Below are 24,747 nucleotides of genomic sequence, written 5' to 3' on the forward strand. Positions count from 1 at the left end.
GAACGGGGGCACGAGCAGTCATTCATGTGGATGTATCATGATGACCAAATTACTTCTTGGAGGGTGTTGATGGGAACAAGGGAGTGGGATGTCAATGACCCATCGAGTGAGTGAGCGAGTGAGTGAGTGAGTGTGGGAGTGACCATTTTTTTCTTGTTTGTAACATAAAAAAATACTCCTGTTCACTAATTCACTAATACGTCTCATGTCACTTCTGTATGCACACCACAGTAACTTCCATTTTCAGTTTGAAATAGTCTACAATGTTTCCCCAAAGCTGTTTATAGTTCTTTGTTGCTTAATTCAGATTCATGTAAGTGCAGATAATATGCATTTCTATGTTCCTCATTGTCTTCTGTAAACACCATCTGAAGGCATTATTGTCCTCATTTAGGTTATATATAGTGTAGCTTTTTCCAGAACACCAACTGGTAGGCTGTAGACTTACAGTATCTTTTACACAAAGGCAGAGCTTTAATTGCGTGTAAACCGAGCCCTGGGTATCCTGCTCTGCCTTTGAGAAAATGAAAGCACAGATGAACCGTTCTGGAATCTTGCTTGTTATGAGGTCATAACAAGCGAGGTTACCTCCCCTTTCTTTGCTTTGCCCGCCCAGAGAATTTGGCACACTCATGAGAGAGAGACATCATGGCTTTCAAATGAGCTAAGTGGCAGTTGGTCAAGGCCACACCCCCACTCTCCACCTTGCCCCTCCCTCTCTCCTCCTCAATCGCTACAGACAAAGAAATGGCACATCCTAAGGAAAGCTCATTGTGGGACTGGCTCTAGTGGCTGTAATTCTGCACCAAGGCTGAATTTTGGGAAAGAGACTTCAGATACAGTATTAGGGGACTACTAAGGCCAATATAAAAGCATCCAAAGAGCACTATGTCATGGGACCTTTAACCCTTGTGTTGTCCTTGGGGTCCCTGGGACCGGGTCGCTATGTATGTGGCGTGGAGTGGAGTAGAGCAGAGTAGAGCAGAGTGGAGCGTAGTACCTACCTAGCTACCTGCCTGCCTGCCCTGCCCTGCCCTGCCTGCCTGCTTGCTTCCAACTACTCTGTTATCAGACCATGGGGTCGCTGAGACCCCGGGCCACAGCCGCCCGCGCTGCCTGCCTGCCTGCCTGCCTACGGTCTGGGGTCGCTGAGACCCCAGGCCACAGCCGCCCGCGCTGCCTGCCTGCCTGCCTACGGTCTGGGGTCGCTGAGACCCCAGGCCACAGCCGCACGCGCTGCCTGCCTGCCTGCCTACGGTCTGGGGTCGCTGAGACCCCAGGCCACAGCCGCACGCGCTGCCTGCCTGCCTACGGTGGGGTCGCGGAGACCCCAGGCCACAGCCCTGCCTGCCCTCCCTGCCTGCCTGCCTGCCCTCCCTGCCTGCCTGCCCTGACTGCCCTGCCTGCCCTGACTGCCCTGCCTGCCCTGCCCTGCCCTGCCCTGCCCTGGCCGGCCGCTTCCAACTACTCTGTTGTCGTCCTTTCCAATAAAGCGCGGTGGGGTCGCGGAGACCCCAGGCCACAGCCACCCGCGCATACGTTCGAGGCACTAGTCCAGTCTCGGAAGCACTTCTCTGCGAGACATGTTGTCATTTATCATATTTGTTGTTCTTGGCGCGTGTCGTTTGCTTTGGTGTTATTTTAATTTTTTGTTTTTTTTTGTTTTGTTCTCGGTTCGAACCTTCGGTTCGCGGTGTGTGTTGCGCGGGTTTGTGGGTGTTGTTTTTGTTGGTGTTTTTTTTTCCCCAACAAAAAAAAAAAAAAAAAAAAAAAAAAAAAAGGAGGAGAGGAGGAGGGGGGGGGGGGGGGGGGGGGGGGGGAAGAAGAAGAAGAAAAAGAAAAAGAAAAAGAGGAGGGGGAGGGGGGGGGGGGGGGGGGGGGGGGGGGAACAAGGGGATGTTTTTTTTTTTTTTGTTTGTTTTTTTTTTTTTTTTTTTTTTTTTTTTTTGTTTTTAAAAAAAAAAAAGGGCTCAATGAGCGTGGCACCCGTCGAAGGAGACGTTCGTGTCAAGGAACGGCAAAATCGAATGGTCCTCGGAAACGTATCACCCCCGCCGCGGCCTCCGTCTAGGCGCGGTGGAGGCCGAGACGGCGACCGAGACGACGCCGAGGCGAGGGCCCACGGAGTACGCGGCCGCGCGCGTCGCGGACATACCGTCGGCGTTCCGCCTGCTTGTCACGCCGCGGGTGATCGACCTGGCGCTGGCAGCGACGAACCTCGAGGGCCGCAGGCGACTGGGACGCGACTGGAAAGCGATGGACGCCACGGAGCTGCTCGGCTACCTCGGGCTGCTGATCCTTGCGGGCGTGTACAGGTCCCGGAACGAGGCCGCGGAGAGCCTGTGGCACGAGGGCAGCGGCAGGGCCGTGTTCCGCGCCGCCATGCCGATGAAACGGTTCCACGAGTGCTCGAGGATGCTGCGGTTCGACGACCGCGAGACCAGGGCCGCAAGACTGGCCTCGGACAAACTCGCGGCCATACGGGACGTGTGGGACGAGTGGGCGCGACGGCTGCCTCTCCTCTACGACCCGGGCCCCGACGTGACCGTGGACGAGCAGCTGGTTCCCTTCCGCGGTGTGTGTGTGTGTGTGTGTGTGTGTGTGTGTGTGTGTGTGTGTGTGTGTGTTTGTGGTTTTGTTTTTTCTTTTTCTTTTTCTTTTTCTCCCACTCTCATACGTTTTACTTTGTGCCCGTCCCGTGCCTTAGGTCGATGCGCCTTCCGCCAGTACATGCCCAGCAAGCCCGCAAGGTACGGGCTCAAGGTGTGGGCGGCCTGCGACGCCGAGTCCAGCTACGCGTGGAAAATGCAGATCTACACGGGCAAGTCCTCGTCTGCCTCGGAGAAGGAGAAGAACCAGGGCGCCCGCGTCGTCATGGACCTGACCGAGGGGCTGAGCGGCCCGCGCAACGTCACGTGCGACAACTTTTTCACCTCCTACGAACTGGCCCGGCGGCTCCTCGACGAGAGAGGTCTCACCGTGGTGGGCACGGTGCGCAAAAACAAGCCCGAGCTGCCGCGCGCCCTGCTCGACGCCAAGGGCCGCGCCGTCTTCTCGTCCAAGTTCGCCTTCACGCCCGCCGCGGCTCTCGTCTCCTACGTGCCCAAGAGGAACGGGAACGTGCTGCTGCTAAGCACGCTGCACACCGGGGACGCGCGGGTCAGCGCCGCAGGGCACGCCAAACCCGACATCATCCTGCACTACAACGCCACCAAGGGCGGCGTGGACAACCTGGACAAGCTCGTCGGCACGTACAGCTGCCGCAGGAAGACCGGGCGCTGGCCCCTCGCCGTGTTCCACAACGTCCTCGACGTGTCCGCCTACAACGCCTTCGTGCTGTGGCGCGAGCTCAGGCCCGAGTGGATGCGCGGCAAGCTCAACAAGAGGAGGGCCTTCCTCGAGCGGTTGGGCGAGGAGCTCGTGACCCCGCTCGTCGAGAGACGCCGGCGTCTGCCTCGCACGGACGCCTCCGCCGCGCTCGTCAAAAAAGCCGCAGCTGCGAGGTCCTCGGCCGAGGTTGAAGAGGAGGCTGAGGAGGGGGAGGAGGAGGAGGAGGAGGAGGGCCACGGCCACGGGCGCGCGGAACCGGACGCTGCCGACGATCCGACAGGGCCCGGCAAGCGGAAGAGGTGTCAGCGCTGTCCCAGGAGCAAGGACCGAAAAACCAGCATCGTGTGCTGCGGCTGCGCGAGATACATCTGCGGGAGCTGCGTTAGGGCCTACTGCCCGGAATGCGTGGACCCGTAGCTAACCTCGCCTGCCTGCCTGCCTGCCTGCCTGCCTGCCTGCCTGCCTGCCTCACCTCACATCGTCTCGTCCTTTCGTTTCCTTCCATCACACGGTCAAAACGCCCTAGCCCTCGTCCTTTACACGGGGTCCCCCGGACCCCTTCCGCAGTTCGATTGTACTCTCTCTCTCTCTCTCTCTCTCTCTCTCTCTCTCGGCAGGGGTCCCCGTGACCCCACCTCGGTTACGATCGTATTTTCGACGCTGCCTGAGCCCTCCTCCCATGGGTCACCGAGACCCTAGGCCGTGTGATTGTGTTACACCCAAACGTACCTCACTATCGCAAAGGGTAAAGGACAACACAAGGGTTAATGAATGAATAACCGTGCCTATTGCTCTTGCTGCATTGTGTCTCGCACATTCTTTTGATAATTTAATAACTATTAAATAGAAACAAACAAAACATGTGATTGTTGGTATGGAAACATGGAATTATACTGTATTAGAATCATAGATTGATTGTAAATGAAACAAAGAAAATAAAATGTTTCAACTAAACATTTACATAGTTACATAATTATATATTATGTATGAACATACTAATACAAAAATACTTAAACATAGACTGCACCTTACTCTCATATTCAACTGCAATTCTTAAAGTTAAATAATATTTAGCAGAAATAAAACGACACTGAATTGCAACTGCAGGATTTGAACCCAGATTGCCCGATTCTCAGTCTGAGACATTACAGCTGCTCTACTGACCTCTGGCTAAAATGTGATATAGCAATCAATCACAAAGGGGAGTGTTGAGACTAGAGATTTTCAGTGATGGAAAAATTCAGACTTCATTCCACATGTAACTGTTGTAGATATTAGCTTAGCTGTAGCCATACAGTCGGCAGTGATACAGAAACTCTAACGTCACTTAAAGGTGCAATATGTAATACTGACAGCTAGTGTTTAAAATAGTTACTGCAGTACAAATTCAAAATACTGGAGAGAGTCGTCTCCCCCGCCCCCTCCTCCCCAGACTCGAAGTTCACGGAGATTGCCAGGCTGAGACCGGAGCAGCCACAACAATGTTGCTAGACGCTAGTCTCACATAGTCAGACATTGTTCCACAGCACAGCGGAGTTGCTAACGTTAGATGCTGGCTATATTGACAGTCATAAAAGCCCATGCTCACGCGGAGCTCTGTACCCAACTGACAGACACACTTTTTCGGCTTAGACTTACCGTAGAAACTGCTAAAAATCCCACAACCTGGCCGTCCTCTCCACACGCCAGACAGACACACTTCCTTGGCTTAGATAGGCACCGCTAAAAATACCACTACCTTGCCGTCCTTTTCCACCCAACTGAACACACTTTATTGGCTTAGAATTAACTACAGCAACAATCACTAAACACACTGCAAGCTCACGTTCCTCTCTTCCGGATTTACAGCCCCCCTCTCATGGCTTCAAATAACTCACCGTTGTCTGATACGGCCACTCAACAGGCTACACGTTGTAAACAGCCATGGCCCGTTTGCCTGGTCATCCGGTAACGTTAGCAGTTAGCAGGGTTAGCATGGCAGCGTTAGCCAGGACCAGTCGGGATCACTTCACTGGCTGTGTCTCAATTTTTTTTGTGAGTAACCAACTCGGGTACTCTAGATATAATTCAATGTTAGTAGCTACACGAATGTTGAAATTACATAAAATGCCCGTCCATAGTATCTGTGATAAATTAGCCTGTAGCTAATGCTTACCTGTTCAGGAGGAAATTAGCCAACTTGGCGTCCTTTTGGGCTCTAAGCTGTCTCCATCTTTCAAATACATCTCCAATATTTACCCAGACGGGTTTGTTACGTCTCTGGTCACGCAACTGTTAGAAACATGCCGTTTTTTTGTTGGGTACAATTTATCTCCGTTGATTCTGTTCGTTTGTTTGCTGCTTTCATTAGGGTGACAAAACGTCCTCTTTTGCCCGGACATGTCCACTTTTTACCTACTGTCCGGGGCGTCCGGGGTTTTTTTTCATGAAAATGTCTGGTTTTCACTGTTTTTCATTCATGATTTTGCACTGTGGTGATTCCTGTAAAGAAAAATATTATTTTGTTTAGTGCTTTTATTCTGTAATGCTTTTATTTTGTAAGGCTGTGAGCCTCTGGAATGTGTTTCTGTGGGAGATATAGATCATTTCCACAACACCTGTTTCATCCATTTTCCAGATGTCCTGTGCAGAAAATCTGTGTTTCTCCAGGAAAGAAAAAAAGTTGTCCAAAAACTTATTGACGTTTGTCTCATTGAAACTCGTAGCCCGTGAGAGGCTTGTAGCCTGAGGGCTTCTTATGTAGAGAGTGGGGTGCCTCTTCATAAACGCTGTGAACCAGTCGGCTCCAGCCATCCCGTTCTCTGCCCAGGTTTCGGGGTAAGTAGGTCTTTGCCAATTCATAGGCAAACGTCCGGACCTAAATTATATAAATTGTTAAATTAGTTTAGTTTAGTAGTTTAATTATCCTAATATTAGTTATTATACACAACAGATGTATATAGCATAGCCTACTCTAGCTTAATACATATCTAGCCTACCTCCTTTGGGCTCAATCCATAGTACAAATGAGCTGCCTGCAACAGGTGGTCTCTCAATAGGAGCTCCTGCTCTAGAGAGAAAACCCTTTTCGGAGTCCAGTATCCAACTCTAGGAAGTGTCTTTGATCCCTGGCTTCTCTTCTTGTGGAACCGGTGCAGGGTCACATGGCAAATGCCATATGATTTGGCCACTCCCTTGACTGACTTTCCCTGTGTAATTTCATCTGAAGCCCTTTCCAGCACAGGGAATGGGACTCCCCTGTCTTCCTCTTTCTGATATTTGGCATGCTGTAAGCAATCACATGTTTTCACTGACTATCTTTATATGAAAAAGATAATTACCTTAAAATGTGATTTGATGACATTTTACATTTAATTTGCAATGCAGAGTGCACATTTTACTTTTGATTTGCACATTAAAGGGAAACTATGCAGTTTTTTCTTTTAGCTTGATAAGTTTTTAAGATATAAATGAAACTTGGTTGGTGATACTGGGACGGTTGTAACGTGGCGTTACAACTGTCCCAGTATCACCAGCCATGCTCATTTGAGCTAGCTAAAATGCTAGTTTGACACTTGTTAGCCATTTCTATTTTAGCTTACAAAACAGTGATTCTAATAATACTTGTATGAATTCGTAGACATTTGATCTCATAACAGCATCCAAAAAAGTACATCACAAAGAAAAGTAATTTTTCAAAGTGTTACAACCGTCCCCTGTTACAACTGTCCCTGGTCTACCCTACTTATACTATATTGACTTGAGTTAAATAGAATTACAAAGAGACACAGAGACTGGACAGGACACAGACAGGTTGTTTTTTTGTGTGGTGATTACGAATTTTAAAGCAATGTATTTCAATGGGAAGCATATTTCGTGATCACAGAACGATGACGGTAGCGAGCAGTATTGATAAGGCGAAAGTCCGTGCAGGGAGGTTGGTCGGGATGGTGGATGGGTCAAACAACACAGGACTTACACCCCGGAGACTGGGGACCGCGTCCCGCGTGTTGCAGTTCCTTTCCTCGTTATTCTCTTCCTAACCACAACCATCCCGCTTTTGTCGGCGTGTCCCGCGTGACGGTTCCTTTCCCCGTTCTTCTTTTCCTAACCATAACCGTCCTGTTGTTGTGCCGTTTAATTTCCCCGTTGTTGTGTGCCCCTGTGCCTGGGGATGCGCCCGGGGATCACGTCCCACATGTGGCGGTCAGTCCTGTTGTTGTGGCCGGCTTGTGGCACCAGTCACTCACTGGTCACATTTGCAAGGACACAAACCCCTATAGCACAGTTGACCCATGTATCTGACCCCCCAGAGTCCCGGCTGGCTTGTCATGTCTAGTTTTGCTTCCTGTGTTTTCCCACCTGTGTGATTGTCTAATGTGCTCCACCTGTTCCCCAGCCCTAGTGTCACCTGTCCTGTGTTTGCTCATTAACTAGTTTATTTAGCCTCTGTGTTTCCTTTGTCTCAGATTGTTTGTGTTCGTGTCTTGCCTGGTCAGTTTGTTTTTGTCAGTGTGTTTCACCCTTGTGCCTTTTATTTAGAGTTTTCCTGGTGATCTTTTGCTCTTGTATCTCTGCTCTAATTCCCTGCGCCTCGTCACAAGGATATTGCTTTAGTGATTGAAAAGCTGCAGGCTGCATCTCAACTTCGAGGAAGTAACGATGACAAAACTTTCTGGAGTGAGGCCTGCCAGGATCTGGGAATTTCAAATATCCCGCTTAATAGGAAGAGGCTAAAGCATGCCTATCATCGACACAAAAAGGTTTGACTTTAACATTTCAATACATATTAATATCCGGTTCTTCAGAGAATACATCAATTACTATGTAAAGATGTTTTTTTTTATGTGATGTGCAGACAACTCAGCTATTGAGCCCTGTGCATGTGCTGGATGAAGACAATGACCCCATCCCCCAGATGCACAGGCACCCTGCGGTGCCGTCAGCCAGATGCACAAACCACAGCATCTGATGAATATCTGCCAGATGCTGAAACAACAGCTCCTGATAAACATCTGCCAGATGCAGAAACCACAGCATCTAAACATCTGCCAGATGCACATACAACAACAACTGAGGAACATCTGCCAGATGCTGAAACAACAGCTCCTGATAAACATCTGCCAGATGCAGAAACAACAGCACCAGATGCACAGGCAGTCACACCTCCAAAGGAATCTCCACAGGTAAATATTGTGATGGTCAATAATGACATGGCTGATATGAAACAAATAATACTCTAGTTTTAAATAATGTTGATTTAAATAAGTACAAAAGACCTCTTACATTTGTAGTTTTCCAGCAGTAAACAGTAAGAGTTAGTAATGCTTAATACTCTGGTTCCCAATTGTGCTACTGGTGAAACATAGCCCTGGCCGTTTTCAATATGACCCTTCTCTACCCAGAGCTGATGAGCGTTATCAGGTGTGTTCAGCCAATCAACATTTAAACAAATGAAAATCTCTGCTTTAAATATAAGACGATTTGACTTTACAAAACAGGAAAAGGACTTGTGTGAATCATAACATTGATGATGGAAACATTCCACTAACTATGCCAGTAAACCATGTCATTGAGTGCATACTAAGCATATGAATTAATTGTACATTTCAGGAAAATAATGCCTTATGACAGCTATAGTCAAAGTGCATACAGTTCGATTTGGTATTAGGCAACTTTAAGACTGATTCTGATTCTATTCTGATTAAATGATATTGTGTTTTGCAGTTCAGTTATTCAACGACAACATCATCGTCAGGTGAAGAGGAATGAGGAACAATTCTTTACGCATGAATTGAAACGCATGAAATTTTTTTTTTTTTCATTCCAGTTTGTTCAGGTTGGCAGACTGTGCAATAGGGAGAAGGAATGGCTTTAGAGATGTATCTCTTCTGAGGCATCCAATATGTCCTATGGCAGATGTTGAAGTGGATCTGCTGGTGATTTGGGTTCTTGGAACGGTGGGAAATGTTGTTCCAAACTGTCTCCCAATTAATTACGTTCTCCTCTGAGCTCAGCTCTCGCTCCCATTTCTTTACTATTGGGAGTTCTCCTACGGATACTTGCATAAGTTTAGCATAAATCCTGGACACTATTCCTCTCACAGGAGAATCAACAAGCCATTTAATGATTGGTTGCATCTCAAGTAGTCCATAACATTTTAGGGCTGATCTTAAGCGAAGATAAAGGAAGAAGGATGTCCTAGGGACCTCAAAGCTAGCTCTCAGGTCTTCAAAACTTAACATACCTTCCCCACTGAATAACTGGTCTAGAGTATAAATACCTCTGTCACTCCACTGGTTATAAACAAAAGGTTTGTTACCAGACATTAAGTGTATGTTGTGCCAAATTGGGGTGTTCAAATGCCACTTATTGGTGTAGCGTAGTTTCTCCTCCACCTGTTTAAAGTTGGTCAATGTGTTGGTGATAATTGGGCCATAGGCTAGCATACACTGTTTTGGGGCAAGGTCTTGCAGTCTTAGACTTCCAGTGAGGTTTTGCTCTATTTCTCTCCATGGCACTGTAGATGAGGGGTCCATCCACACTCTGAGGGCCCGTAGCTGAAAGGTTCTGCGGTACACTTTAAGGTTAGGGAGGGCCAGGCCTCCCATGTTTTTGGAACGTTGCAGGGTAGAGTATTTTAGGGTTGTTTATTATTATTATTACGGTATCAAGTTTCTTCCAGAAATGTATTGGTTGGGGTAAGAGGATCATTCTACTTCAGAAATTCACACGAGGAACTATGTTCATTTTAACCACAGCAATCCTGGACCGTAGCGATGCTGGCAGCGCAGACCAATTGGCTCCTTGCACATATCAGCATGACGTCATATCCGCAACAGGAAAATACGGCTCACCCTTTTCCGGTTTTGCGAAATATGGCGGCGTAAATGTTGGTAAACAGCGGAATCTTTTTTCCAGAGGCAACAGAGAAAATATCATGAACATTGTTCAATTCAATTCAATTTTATTTATAGTATCAAATCATAACAGAGTTATCTCGAGACACTTTACAGATAGAGTAGGTCTAGACCACACTCTATAATTTACAAAGCCCCAACAATTACAGTAATTCCCTCAAGAGCAAGCATTAGCAGTAGCTATTGCGACAGTGGCGAGGAAAAACTCCCTTTAGGAAGAAACCTCGGCAGATCCAGACTCTTGGTAGGCGGTGTCTGACGGGGCCGGTTGGGGGTGTGATGAACAGTGGCGATAATAGTCACATTAAACATAATGGAACAGTGACTTCGAAGGTAGTCGTTGTAGTAGTCATAGCAGGGCACATCGTGTCATACTGAGTAGTGCAGTCTCCTATACCGGATCCTGACTACTCTGTGCGTATGAACATCACAGCAGGGCGTTGCGGGATGAAACGTGGCGCTGCAGAGCATGGGTGGATGCGGCGGACGCAGCAGGACGCGGCTGGACATTGCAGGGAATCGCAGAGCATACTTGTTGTGTTCCCACATGCACGTCATCATCTAAATTCAACGGCGTTTTAAGCTACCACAGATTTCCCAGCGATGTTGAACTCAGAAAGCGGTGGCTGGTGAATATTCGTCGTGATAAGTTCATTGTCACAGGACACAGTAAAGTCTGTAGTTTGCACTTCACACCGGAGCAGATCATTCAGCCAAAAACACCGGAGGGGAAAAGGCAACTAAAGAAAGGAGCTGTCCCGGTATTGTTCCAGTGGAATGATTACTCCATTCTATCACCAAGACTGAGCGTTTGGGACAGAGTAAGCAAACTTCAGCCTGAGCTAGCATCAGCAGAAGATGGGCAACATATGGACTGCACTCCTGCTGCTGATCATGACTATTTATATGTCCCAGAACCCGCTTTCGTGGACTTGGCAGTCGACGAAAACACGAAATTAAAAGAAGAAATTGACTCATTAAAGAAAAAGATCCAGGAGTTAAAAATTTGCTGTAAATTTGGATTACAAAGATTCGCCCACTCTGACGACGACATTCGATTCTATACACGGTAAGATGCGAACAAGATACCCCTGACCTTAGTAACTTGGACCACATGACCATATTGTAACGTTGTGTACTCTTTCTGTTCTGTTCCCATAGATTTCCCAGTTACCATAACCTCATGCTTTTTTGGAGATTGGTTGAACCATCGGTGCATAAAATGGTTCGTGCGTCGAGGGCCAAAGCTGCTGAAAAATTGAATGAAGCAGTAACATCTGTCCGTCCCACACAAACGGTTGGTTTTTGCTGTTGTCATTACAGCTTATTGGTATTCCATTTTTTAATGCAGGCAATAGATGGATGTAGAAGGCAGTCACAGTCCCACATAGCAGTCATAGTGCCAGGTATAAATAAATAAATAAATAAACTTGTCAATAAGGTACATGAGTGTTCACAGAAACCGTAAGTGGGTGTTACACTGGGATCATAAACAAGGCCATCCGGCGAGGCCACTAGCCATGGAGCCTGTGGGTGAACCACATGTCCACAAGGGGAGTAATTGACGTTGTTGCACTGGGCATATTCTTTTGCTGCCTGAAACTCCATTTCTGAACCTCTCCTCATTTCCGCAGTTTGTCTGGTGCCTCTGATAATTTGCTCTGCAAGATGATCAGCACTACTGTAACCTCTAACATGGGAAACTTCCCTAAACCTTGAGGAGGTTATCCTCATTCGCCGCAGCACGTGCCACTCTGGATCTTTGCTCTGACCCCGTGTCGACAATTCAATTTTGTGGGCCATCTCAATAGATAACTGCAAACTTTGTATATGTAAATGTTCTTCCTCTGTGCATACCCACACACACTCTGTTGGTGACAGCTGATGAGTAATAAGGGGAAGACATGGAGGACCCAGGGCATTCTTATGCAGCTCTGTGCATCGTGTTAGAAGTTTCGGCTGCTGATAGGAGATTACACTTCCCCTCTGTACCAGTCCAAATTTAGAATCCACAAGGGGCTTGTCAATGCCCATCCCCATTGTTGTCACCAGGGGCATATCCAGTGGATCTAGGCCGCTGTACACCTCGGCCACACGAAGTACCGACAGGTCAGGAAGAGGGCCAGTTATTCCTCTGTAGAGGGTGCTCCTTTTATTAAAAAATATCATAAAGAGGTACTTAATTTGACATAACAATGGGGGAAACAAATCATGAAAATAATTGTTAAGTTAATATTTACCGTAATCCTCCTTTACCGATCCGACCCTGCACAGGCTCAGCTGTGATAAGGTTGTATGTGTAATGGTTAAGGTTGGCTAGATTCCAGGTGAAGTTTGGGGAAAAACTGACTGAAAATACTACACTCATAATTTGGAGAATTTATTAAACAGAGGTTTTAGTTTGCAGCTACTGGTACATACTATTGCATGACATACATCTATGCAAACTATCCCATATGAACCATGCAGTGCTATGAAACTTACTGCTGTTCAGGGTTTGTGCCATTGTTGCTCGGATTCTGTACAGCTGTGTACAGGAGGAACCACTGGCACACCCAGCTGGGAGAAGTGAGCTGTCTGGAATAATAGAGCAACTGTGTGGTTGCATAGAACTGTCCCCGCCACACATGAGCATTTGCACCGCACCATAATTACAGGAACTGTGTCCCTGAGGACCATCTGTTGATAGATCAGTCGTAATTACTCTATATGGTCATGTTGGACTTGTGGACTGTTGGCATGAATGTATCCTTCTTAACACAGAAATTGATGTCTTTAAATGGAATCGTGAGAAGTGGTGTGCAGCAAGTATGGCATTATATTAAGTCATAAATAATGATATTTGGCATCCAAAGCCGCACACTGTAAACACAATCCCATTCAAACACATCATAATAAAACACACAGAAAGCAGTAAGAGAGGCCTGAACAACTTAAGCAGCTTTTGGAAAAGCTTGAGTAGCTTTTGGAAAAGTTAAGCACATGCAAGGCAGCAACAGTGGCCAGAGGCTTGAACAGCTTGAGCAGTTTTTGGTAGTTGAGCACATACAAAGCGATAACGAAGGTCAAAATGTAACATGACCATGTTAAGCACAACACACAACTTGAACTCAAACCTTTTGGAACTGCTGAACTCTGACACAAATTACAAGTGCAGCCCTAAATTTACACAAGGTTTTTCATGCTTCTTCATGGATCTGAAGCAGAAAGCCTGTACAGCGACTTCACTTGTGGCTCTGTCTTTGTTTGACACTAATGCCAATCACATATTAACACAATAAGAAGTTAGGCACATACATGTAGGCGTACAGGACACAATGATAGACATTTTCTGCCAAACACTAGAAAACAGTACTACATTACAACACACATATTCTTTCAGACCGGGATTGTTTATTAGCCTAGCAAGCTAACGTAAGCCATAAAGTTTGAGGGATATAGACTTACCTTCATATCCGCGGATGTATGAAGAGGCATACATTTTAAAGCCCTTCTCTAATTTGCTGGTAGATTATTTGGAGGAGGACTTGCAAAGGCGATGTACGTCCGTTATTGTAAGTTTCAGCAACTCTTGTAAACATCTAGTGTAGAACAGCGCCATGTTTAGACCGGAAAAGACCAAGCCGCATTTCCAGTAAGGAAGTAGTTATGTGCAAAGAGCCTATTGGCTGGATCCCTTTGAACACTACTTAGTATAGATTCATTGTTGTCCTGGACAACTCGCTGTAGCGATGCATGAATGGTGATGCCCAAATATGTAATTTTGCTTTGGGTTGGTATTGTGTCACTAATAGCTGATGTCACCTGTCTGTTGTTCAACAGAAGATTAGATTTATTAGGACCCGAGCGCCGACAGCGGCAAAGGCCCTATTGGAACTGAAGGAATTATTATTATTCTTTTTTTTCCCCCGGCAAATTAATTGGCTTTTTGAGGGGCTTAACATATTCAAAAACTCACCAAAATTGGCGGTCGCATCAAGTCTGGTGAAAATGTACGTATTTTAAGGGTTTCGGGAATAGGCGCACAAAAATGGCTTGCTAGCGCCCCCAACAAAGTTAAAAAAATGGAGCCTGCCTGGCTGAACACACTCCCTCCCGGGCGGCAGCTACCAGCTAGCACGGCGAGCTAGCAACCGGCGGGAGGTATGAGTTGAAAACGCATCTTGTTGTCACGTAAGAGCCCTGTTCATGTTGCACAAACATTTTAATTGCATTTTGTGTCTGTTAAGAGGAACAAAGGCACTCTTTGTTATGCCCCCAAAACTACCGTTTTAGCTAACTGGGAGCTATGGGCATTAGCTGCAGCAACTCCAGTTTGCTAAGACCAATTCTGTTTTTTTGGGGGGCTTTTTTGCTATCAAAAGTACTCACATATTTATAGCGATCAAGATTAACGTAAAAATTGCCCGGAGTAGTCCTTTAAGTTCACTGGAGCACAAAAAATGATAAATGTGGGAGTGGGTGAAGGTGACGTGTGAATGTGTAATCCTTGTTAGTAGGATTGTGCATACACCATATGTAAATATTCATTGAGAGAGAGCAATTCATTGGTTAGGCATGGGGAAAAGCTTTCACCATATGTAGCCGGTGTGTATACTGAAACTAAGGCTATTTTCCTACTCCTTATTGTAGTACATATATAAGATATCCTGCCTGAAGAGTCTTTACTTCTTTTGTCTACAGTGAGTGTGCATCTCCGTGACAGCAGCACAATGGAGCCCTTGGTTTGGGTGTCTTCACTAGATGAAGCAGCAACCTTAAAGTATTTTTATTTTGTAGATGATTTACATCTCTTTTACGTAAGTGTGACTCTTGTATAAGTGCCATGTCTATGTTTTTCTTTCTTAAATAATCCAGGAATTTAGCTCGTTTGAACGGCCCGTTTAGCCCCCTGATGTTAACTGAAAGAATTGAAAGCTCAGCCATCTTCAAAATTGAAACTCATACGTGTCTCGAGTACCCTACTGGATTCTGCTGACAAATCTGTAGCAATGGTTGAACTCTTAGCTCTGAGCAATGTGTGACAAAAACATGAAAAGTAAAATAAATCCCCTAACCCTCTGAGACCGCAGACAACTCCCCTATTTGTAAGATGCGTGACCACATCAAACGCAGTTTGCGCAAAACTACAGCTCAAAACTACAGCTCAAAACTACACCTCCTGTCTTAAGTCAGGATAATTGGAACATGTCTAGTGGATTCTTATGCTATAAACATGAAAAATATTATACACAGCTTCAAACAATTTCTGGACTAAATTGTGTGAAAAACAGACCAATCTAGTTGGAACAATAAGCAGACTATGAGCATCCCTCATGTTCTTTCAGTCTAGCTTAGCTGTTAACAAACGTAAACTGTAAACTGACCAGCCAGCATTTATCATGTATTTTCAGTCTGGTTAAGTGTACCTTTAATGCTCGGCTTCAAAACTTAAATACAGTATCCTTAGAATTACCAGCCAGTATTTATCATGTATTTTCAGTCTCGTTAAGTGTCCCTTTAAAGCTTAGTTACAAAACTGACATAGCGCATCCTCAAGATTCATCATGTTCCTTTTTTTTTTTTTCAGCTCGATTAAGTGTCCTCAAAAATATTGATTGTAGACGGAGTAGCCAGCATTCAGCATTAGATGTCTTTCCAACGGTTGCTTTCAAAACTTACACACAGCATCCTCCTGTCAAACACGGTACAGTGGCCCAAATACCTCCAGTCGCGGCCCCCGGCATCGAGTCAAAGTCCCACGGTCACTCTCCGGTTCCATGCTGCGGGGGATGATCCATGTGTGACACCCACAAAATAAGTTTTGTGGAGATTATTACTTTTTGTTTCCTTTCCTAAGTACATGTATTTCCTAAAATGGACACAGGGTGGCAGTAAGCACGAACAGCGTCACACTGGGACATATAGCGATACGCAGAGCAAGATAAGCTCATAATCCGAGTGAATGGAGAATGAGCAACTTGTCCTGCGTCACTGATTTCTCTGTAATATTTCTAATATTTCCAGGTTAGTTACACACCTTTTATGGGACTACAGATGTTTATAAGCTTATATGAACCCCCAGTGATGTGTGCTCTGTAAGCTAAAAGTATGTCAAATGTGTAAACCGTTAAGTTAGACAGTACGCAGTTGAGAAAATGGCGGCCGACGCCCACAGATTGTTTATTTTATTTGTTCTTTACGGCTCCGGGGCATTTGTGGGTTATATCAGTGTGTGTTGAAAACAGCTATGTGTGTACTACAATGTTAAAAGTAAAAAGTGAATGTGAATGTACAGCGTAACACCAGTTACGTCTGCGGCCTTGTTTAAGGGCGCACGTGTTAATATTACAATAATACAGATTCAGTTCATAGAGTTGAGCTTTTAGGCAGTTATGAGGCAGATATGTATATTATTGAAGTTTGTGTTCTTATAGTGTAAATGTAATACAGCTTAACTGCAAATGAGAATTATTCTTTTGTATAAACTGAACACTTATAAAATGTACAGTTATTGCAAAAATACTCTTTTGGTAAGAGAAGAGGACAGATGTCTAAAGGAAGAAGTGCAGATATGATTGATGATAGACCAAAAATGTGATTTAAAGGTGCAATATGTAATATTGTATGTAATACTGGCAGCTAGCGGTTAAAATAGTTACTGCACTACCAATTGAAAATACTGGACAGTCGTTTCCCCCGCCCCCTCCTGCCCAGACTCAAAGTTCACGGGGGTTGCCAGGCTGAGACCGCAGCATTCACAACAATGTTGCTAGACGCTTTTCTCACATAGCCAGACATTACTTCACAGCACAGCAGAGTAGCTAACGTTAGATGCTAGTCTCACATAGCCAGACATTACTCCACAGCACAGCGGAGTAGCTAACGTTAGATGCTAGTCTCACATAGCCAGACATTACTTCACAGCACAGCAGAGTAGCTAATGTTAGATGCTAGTCTCACATAGCCAGACATTACTCCACAGCACAGCGGAGTAGCTAACGTTATATGCTGGCTATATTGACAGTCATAAAAGCCCGTGCTCACGCGGAGCCATAGATATATACACGACGCGGAACTCTGTAACCAACTGACAGACACACTTTTTCGGCTAAAAATTACAGTATGAACCGCTAAAAACACAACAACCTCACCGTCCTCTCCACACGCCAGTCAGGCACACTTCCTTGGCTTAGAATTACAATACGAAACTCTAAAAATACCACTAGCAACCTTGCCAACGGAACACACTTCATTGGCTTAGAATTACGGCAACAATTGCTAAACACACTGCAAACTCACAGTCCTCTCTTTCCGATTTACAGCCCCCCTCTCGTGGCTTAAAATAACTCACCGTTGTCGGCTCCAGCCGCTGAACTACACGTTGTAAACAGCCATGGCCCGCTTGCCTGGTCCTCCCGGTAACGTTAGCAGTTAACAGGGTTAGCATGGCGGCGTTAGCCAGGACCAGTCAGGATCACTTTACTGGCTGTGTCTCAATTGTTTTTGCGAGTAACCAACTCGGGTACACTAGCTATATAATTAAATGTGAGTACACAAATGTTGAAATGACATAAAATGCCCGTCCCTAGTGGCTGTGATACATTAGCCTGAAGCTAATGCTTACCTGTTCAGGAGGAAATAAGCCAATTCTGCATCCTTTTGGGATCTAAGCTGTCTCCATCTTTCAAATACATCTCCAATATTTACCAGGGGGTTGTTACGTCTCTGGTCACGCAACTGTTAGAAACATGCTATTTTCTTTTTTTTTTTAGGTCGGGTAGAATCTATCTCTGTTGATCCTGTTCGTTTGTGTGCTGCTTTCATGGCTGTAACAACGTTACAGCTGTAGCGTGCTGGGTTTACGTTTTTACAGGTATATCTGGCAACCCGGCCTGGCTGTCAAACTGGGCAGTTGATAACAACACACAGATCAAAACAAACTCCATCATGGAATGTAAATTTCAAAAAGAAAGAATACTGACATTAGCATTGTTGTCAGAAAAGATAGTATTTCAGTTTAACATGTTTCCTTAATATCTGATGAGGCAATGGTGTCATTTTTGGATTTATTACAGTACAAATATTACATATTGGACTTTTAAAGGGAAAATGTTTCTTTTTGGTTTCATACAAATTTTGATAAGTTAATGTTTGGAAAATATGTGAGGATACATTTATGTGAAAACAGACCTTTTGAATGATATATGGCTTAATGTTGTCCAAATGTGGATATAACCTGTGCTTCAATACAAAGCAGACAAAAATAACAGAAAATAATTCATGATTGCAGATACAAAGTTAAAATGAAGTTGAAAATAAACATAATCCGAGTGAATGGAGAATGAGCAACTGTTGTCTTGCGTCACTGATTTCTCTGCAATATTTCTAATATTTCCAGAGCACTCCTATCAGAGGGTTATCTATATATCTGCCAGCGGAGACCTAGTCGGGACCCGCTACACATGCATGTTGTGCGTCCCCCTCTTCCTCCAATTCCAGCCAGAAAATACCCGGTTCTGCAGCCGGACCGAAGGCAAGCCCTGTCCTCCCGCGGGTCGTTCCCAGGGCAGCGCAGCAAATGAACGCGTCCGACTTGCGTTCAGCGTGCGGTGCCAGCTCGTGTTGTATCCCTTTGGTCATCCGAAGCCGCAGGATCTTGAGTGTGACGCAGTCAGATTGGTCCGGCTCACATACCATGCTTTCCTGCATCTCAGGTTCTGCCCCGATGTGTTGCTTCGAGGCATTCATTTCGGCGAGCACTCCCTTCGCTGCGCTGTAGATCACTGATTTAAGCACACTTAGCTGCTTCTCCAAGACCCGGTCGATTAATTCCTCCATATTAGAGTGCGTGTTCACATTAGCTTCTACTCCATTAGCCGCAGACATGCTTCTCTGAACGAGTAGACAGCCCAGACGACAACGAGACCCGCTCTTTCGTGCCTGCAGGCGTTTCACCATAACGATTTGGCGAAGAAAAAGTAATAGACCTGGTTATTTAATGAAATACGGAGGAGAGTGTAGAAGCTCAGTCTATTGCAACCATTGCCGCTGCTGGTCACGTGCTTCTCAGCACTTTAACATTTTGATAGAGCACTTGTACTTTTGCTCAAGTCTGGGTCTCTAGTACTTTATACATGCAGTATTCACAGGGAAGCCCTTGCAGTCAAAAACATGCCAGATGATCTACTTTCAGTCCTCAATGATGCGGAGGACCACATGCACACTGAAGTGCCCTGGTTTGTCAGGGTACAATGGCGGACTCAAATGCACAACTCAGAGCAGGGAGTAAAGGTAGGTAGTTTATTGTTCAGAGAACAATCCAGGCAAAGGTATAAAATCGGCAGGCAGTAGACGTGGTCAAAATGCAAACAAAAAGTCTGAAAACACTGGGAACAACGCTGGAGAGTGAGACACACAAGGTTCAACAACAATCTGGCACAGGGAAGTGGGAATGGCGAGTATTTATGCATGGGGACTGGGGAAGCTGAAAACAAACAGGTGAAACACATTAGGGCGGAGACAGGTAATCAAAAAAGGCGGGAAACAAAGGCAGGAAGACAAGTGAAGTGAATGAAGACAAACAATGGATTACAAAATAAGTCCATGAACACAAGCAGAAAACACAAATAAGAACGGGGCAGACGTGGCATGGTTGTCCCGAGGAAAAGTGTTAACAAGGCTGTTTGAACTGCGAAACGAACTTCAGCAGTTTTTTTAAGACAACCCGTTTCATTTGGCCTCCAATCTGCATGAGAAGGACTTTCTGCAGAAGCTCGCCGGTAACACTTTACAATTATGTACACAAAAAAGTAGGTAGTTAATGGTTAATGAATGAGGAACGTATGAGGAATGAATGAGGAACGAATAGTTAGTTAATGAATAGTTACTAGGGTGACCATATTTTGATTTCCAAAAAAGAGGACACTCGGCCCGGCCTCAAGACACAAATTCAGACAGGCCTCTCAGAGGTTAATGAACATGCTTTATTATGCCTCAATTGAATAACTTCTGTAATAAAATATAATCTGTAAAAACCTGTAACAAAATAATAGCTCGCTTTTAAAATAAATAAATAATATGAAATAATGTTCGAAATATGACCTCTTCTGTGTTAGAAGATCCAGCTTCAACAAAATATCTCTTAATACCTTTTCAATGTAATAAGATAAATAATAAAGACACTGAAACATATGTGCCAGCTTTGCACACGGTGCACTCCGCCTCCCACTTGTCTGGTCCGACCAGGACGGTACGTGGGACATTTTTTTTGCCGTTCAACTGTGAGTCTTGTTTTATGGTTCTGCGGAGGCTCCACGCAGAGCTATTGCCATAACGTACTTAGTGGACTGATGTTTATACTTGTGTGCTGGTGTGTGTCGAGCCGGCATGTGTGTGTGTGTTTGTGTGTGGGGAATGCGTGATATAATAGAGCGAGGGAGAAGTGGAGAGAGTGACGGTGATTATCTTCAGAGTGAGTAGTGACGGCGAGCAAGTACGACTCTAGCAGTGTTGTAATGTAACGGAGTACAAATACTTCGTTACTGTACTTAAGTAGAAATTTCACGTATCTGTACTTTACTTCGCTATTTAAATTTATGTCAACTTTCACTTTTACTCCACTACATTTCCTAGATAAAATGTATACTTTTACTCCGTTATATTTCCACTAAGCATCTTCGTTACTCGTTACTAAAAAATAAAATTAGAAGAAATGTGTGCGACTGCAATAAGGGAGGTTTGGCGAATCACTGCTCCTAGATTGCATTACGCGCGCGCTCCGTACGCCGCGCCTCTATTTCAGCGCTTGTTTGTTGCAAAACGCCATGAGACTACACTGAAGCACCTACTGGAGCACCCTCACTACTATCGTAGACCAACCAGGCTCGAAATAATAGCAATGGCGGACGAGGCGGGGCCAGTAAAAAACGTTATGTCGGGCTGGTTGCAGCTACAGTCACTGGTGTGTGCGTTACACGCAGCACATGTAGCCTACTGACTGGAAACGTTACCGAGGATTATTTACCGCCGATGGCGCAGATGAACTAACGCTACACTCGTTACTGTAAGTAGGTAGCCTACAATAAAACCTCCATGATTAAAGTGTCAATACTTATCAATAACGCACCTACCTGTTCTACAGGCAGAAACACGTAGAAACCATATCTCAGTCTGCGCTGCCCACTCTTGTCCACCGCGCTGTGCAAACACAGCTCTACTCTGCAAACAGCGACTTTACAAACGAGCTAAAATGAAAGATGTCAGTTTGTGGTCTGTTTGTCTTAATTTGCAACCAATCTTGAACTTTGGACAAACTCTTGTAAACGTAGCTGATTTCTAAACGAGCCATCCTCTCCGCTGGAGCGGTAAACCTATGGATGTATTTTAAGACCAAAACAAATACACGTGGCTACTTAATATGCACGTGAATGACGCGTTCTTCATTGTTGACGATGTTGCCAGTTGTATTATTTAGCAACAGAATCGTCTTATTTCAAATTAGGCATACAGGACTAATCTGAAATCATTTTCTAGTTAAGTAGCCTATCTAGTTATCATTATGGATTTTCCATGTTTTTAGGGGTTTGCTTACTAATGTAAAAAATATAGCATTAATTTAGTAAGAAAGTGAAAATATCAAGATGACAAGATGATGCATATTAGGTATAATTTTATTTTCTTTATTTGAATGTAGTTGATGACCCCTGGTCTAGCTTTGCTGCTAATGGCACAACATCCAGTGGCAGTGGCTAGCTTTTTTCCTGCTTTTTTGTCCTTTTCCAATATCACCTATGATATTTCTTTCAGGGCCAGTAAAAATGTAGAAGGGGCCAGCAAAACTCTGATCTACTGGCCCCTGGGGCCAGTGGGGATTTTTTTTTATGTTGAGCCCTGCGACCACCCGACGATAGTGGTGAACTCGGTGAACAGGGTAGTGGTGAAGATAACGTCATACACCCGTGTTGCAAGAAATGTTTCTGTACATTGATGTCAGCTCTAAACATATGCTGTTTGTTCTTTGAACTTAAGAGAATTGTGCCTGAAAAGTCCCTGAATATGCTTTATGCTTTACTATAAGAAAGCCACAATAAAAGTTCTAACCGCTTGCTTTTAAAAAAAACAACTTTTACTTTTACTTTTGATACTTAAGTACATTAAATATCAGAAAATTACTTTTGATACTTAAGTACAGTATATATCAGATACTTTAAGACTTTTACTTAAGTAATATTCTAAAAGGTAACTTTCACTTCTACCGAAGTCTTTTTCTAGTACGATACTTGTACTTTTACTCAAGTATTGCTTTCTAGTACTTTATACAACACTGGACTCTAGTCATAGCGAGAGAAACAAAGTGTCTCCCCTGTGTTTTCTGACCACGGTGGGAAATCTTTAGCAGGAAACGCTTGGGCATTTCGTGTGCAATGCTGCTCTGCTGTCTGCTCTGTTCCCTGTGTATGTGCGTGTCGCAAAGCCGCCCACAAAGCAGCCTCTTTGGAATTACGTCACACAACAAAGTACCGTAGTATTGTGTGCAAAGCGCCAGTCAATTTAAGTACACGCTTAATGGTCCCATGAAAAACAGTGAAAACCGGACATTTTCATAAATTTATAAAACAGCCCCGGACGCCCCGGACAAAAGAGGACGTTTGGTCACCCTAGTAGTTACTGATTGACTGTGATTCAAGCACTAATGATTAGTTACTGTTAAATGAATGAGTAGCAAATGGTTAGTTAATGAGTAGTTACTGATGATTCAAGCACTAATGATTAGTTACTGTCAAGTCTCTTCTAATTTTTGTGCAGATTCCCCACTTGAAAGGGATTTGATGCATCCACCCCGAAATAAATAACTGGATTTCAATCAATGATCAAACACTTCCTTTCCTTTTTTTTCCTCGTTTTATTTTGGCATACTTCAGCAGTTCAATTTGACAGTTCTATTTGAATTATTGCTTCAGCTAAGGAAGGCATTCAGATTTTTGTAGGTCTTTAAGATGCTTAACAATTTAGTCTTTTCTAGCAGTAGCAGGAAAAACTTGAAAAACTTTTAACCACAAAAAAAGAAAATATACACATTTTTATCCTATTTTTCAACAAGTTTTTTAAACCCAATTTAACATTTTTATAGTACTTTTTACCTATATCTAAAAGTAGTAATTAACCATTTTATCATACATATTTAACATATTTAAAGTGCAATTATTTAAAGGAACAATATGTAACATTTCTGCATTAAAATGAGTTGTGTAGTTTCACTATCCCAAATGTTTCCACCAAATGTCAAACCCAGAGAAATCTGTTTTTATTTTCAGACACAGGACGTTTCCTTTAGTTGCCCGTCAGTGGCGTTATATAACCTTTTCACCGTCTAGTTACTCGTAACTTTTGTCAAAACACAGGCACCCAGATGATATGTTCAGGAGTAATTGTAAATCATACAATGTCACAGTAAAAAATACTTGTAACTGTAATACTGCTTTTTCTGCCACAAGGCACCATTTTGTGATTAATGACATGCCACTTTGCAACACAATAATACAGCAGAGATCTTATTTATTGATACATATTAATATCAATCCAGCTTAACGTTACTACAATGTGCTGGCTGACAAGTAGCCTAGCTAACGTTAATGCTAATGCTTGGTGGGTAACATTATACGGTTACAACATCGTTCAACACGCTCATAAAGTTATTAGTAGTATGATTGTTTTGACCACGGATAAAAGTAGCAATGGGCTAACCCACGAGTAAGTTCACTAATAACGTTAAGTTAGCTGTATAGATAGACGGCTAATTTAGCCAGCTTGCACACCCTGGTCTGTCTGCCTCACTCCCCCGGTGCAAAGACACTTCATTCAGGATGAGAGCTGACAACAGCCCCGGGACAGATAGCTAGCTAGTTACCGTTAGCCCCTAGCCAGCCAACAGCCACCCATAGAGAGCCGAAGTCACGCCCCTTCCGGTGGACCTCATGGGACCTTAACTCGGAAAAAATATGAACAGTAGTGAACGGGGAGAGGCAGATAATTTTTTGATCCCGTTTGAATTGAGCCATGGATTACAAATATGATGTTCATCAATTTAAAAGATAATTTTTCAACTGAAGAAAGTCTCAGTTAGCTGTAGGTTTGTCGTAGTACCACTTAGTTTTGTGTGAAACTGCTCAGTGAACTATATCTCTCGTCTCACACTATTTACGTCACCTAGCTTGATGCTCAACTTGCTCGCTAGCTAGCTATCTTAGCTCTGTTCCACAACACATGTAATGTTTTCTTACCTGCTTGTTTTATCCAGTGAAGGGTTTTAAGCAGATAAGCAAAATAACAAGCAAGATCATCTGCTCATTAGAGTAACGTTACATCCCCGGTACGATACACAGAGACATCGTAGCTTCAGCGAGACGTCATCCATGAGACATTGAAGTGTGTAGTCTTTCTAATTACATATTTTCACAGTCTTATACTTCAACAGTTTACCAATAAACGGAGACTTTCTTCAGTTGAAAAATAATGTTTTAAATTGACGAACATCATA

The 24,747-nt window shown here is 44.3% G+C and overlaps 1 protein-coding gene across 1 annotated transcript; it reads left to right on the forward strand.

The window, feature by feature from the left end:
* The first annotated feature begins 1,075 nt into the window (after positions 1 to 1,075).
* LOC120547186 (piggyBac transposable element-derived protein 4-like) lies at positions 1,076 to 3,747 on the forward strand. The gene is made up of 3 exons (XM_039782662.1): positions 1,076 to 1,539; positions 2,013 to 2,575; positions 2,708 to 3,747. Exons 1-3 carry the CDS (start codon positions 1,076 to 1,078, stop codon positions 3,745 to 3,747), a joined length of 2,067 nt encoding a protein of 688 aa, XP_039638596.1.
* The last annotated feature ends 21,000 nt before the right edge of the window (positions 3,748 to 24,747 follow it).

The sequence above is a fragment of the Perca fluviatilis genome, chromosome 18 (assembly GCF_010015445.1).
Source record: "Perca fluviatilis chromosome 18, GENO_Pfluv_1.0, whole genome shotgun sequence".
Lineage (NCBI taxonomy): Eukaryota > Metazoa > Chordata > Actinopteri > Perciformes > Percidae > Perca > Perca fluviatilis.

Bases quoted from the DNA above. Each gene is read 5' to 3' on its own strand.
- LOC120547186 (XM_039782662.1), top strand. From the start codon at position 1,076: ATGGGGTCGCTGAGACCCCGGGCCACAGCCGCCCGCGCTGCCTGCCTG. The intron at 1,540-2,012 runs GTTCGAGGCACT...GTTCGTGTCAAG, and splicing joins CCACAGCCACCCGCGCATAC to GAACGGCAAAATCGAATGGT. The intron at 2,576-2,707 runs GTGTGTGTGTGT...CCCGTGCCTTAG, and splicing joins GCAGCTGGTTCCCTTCCGCG to GTCGATGCGCCTTCCGCCAG.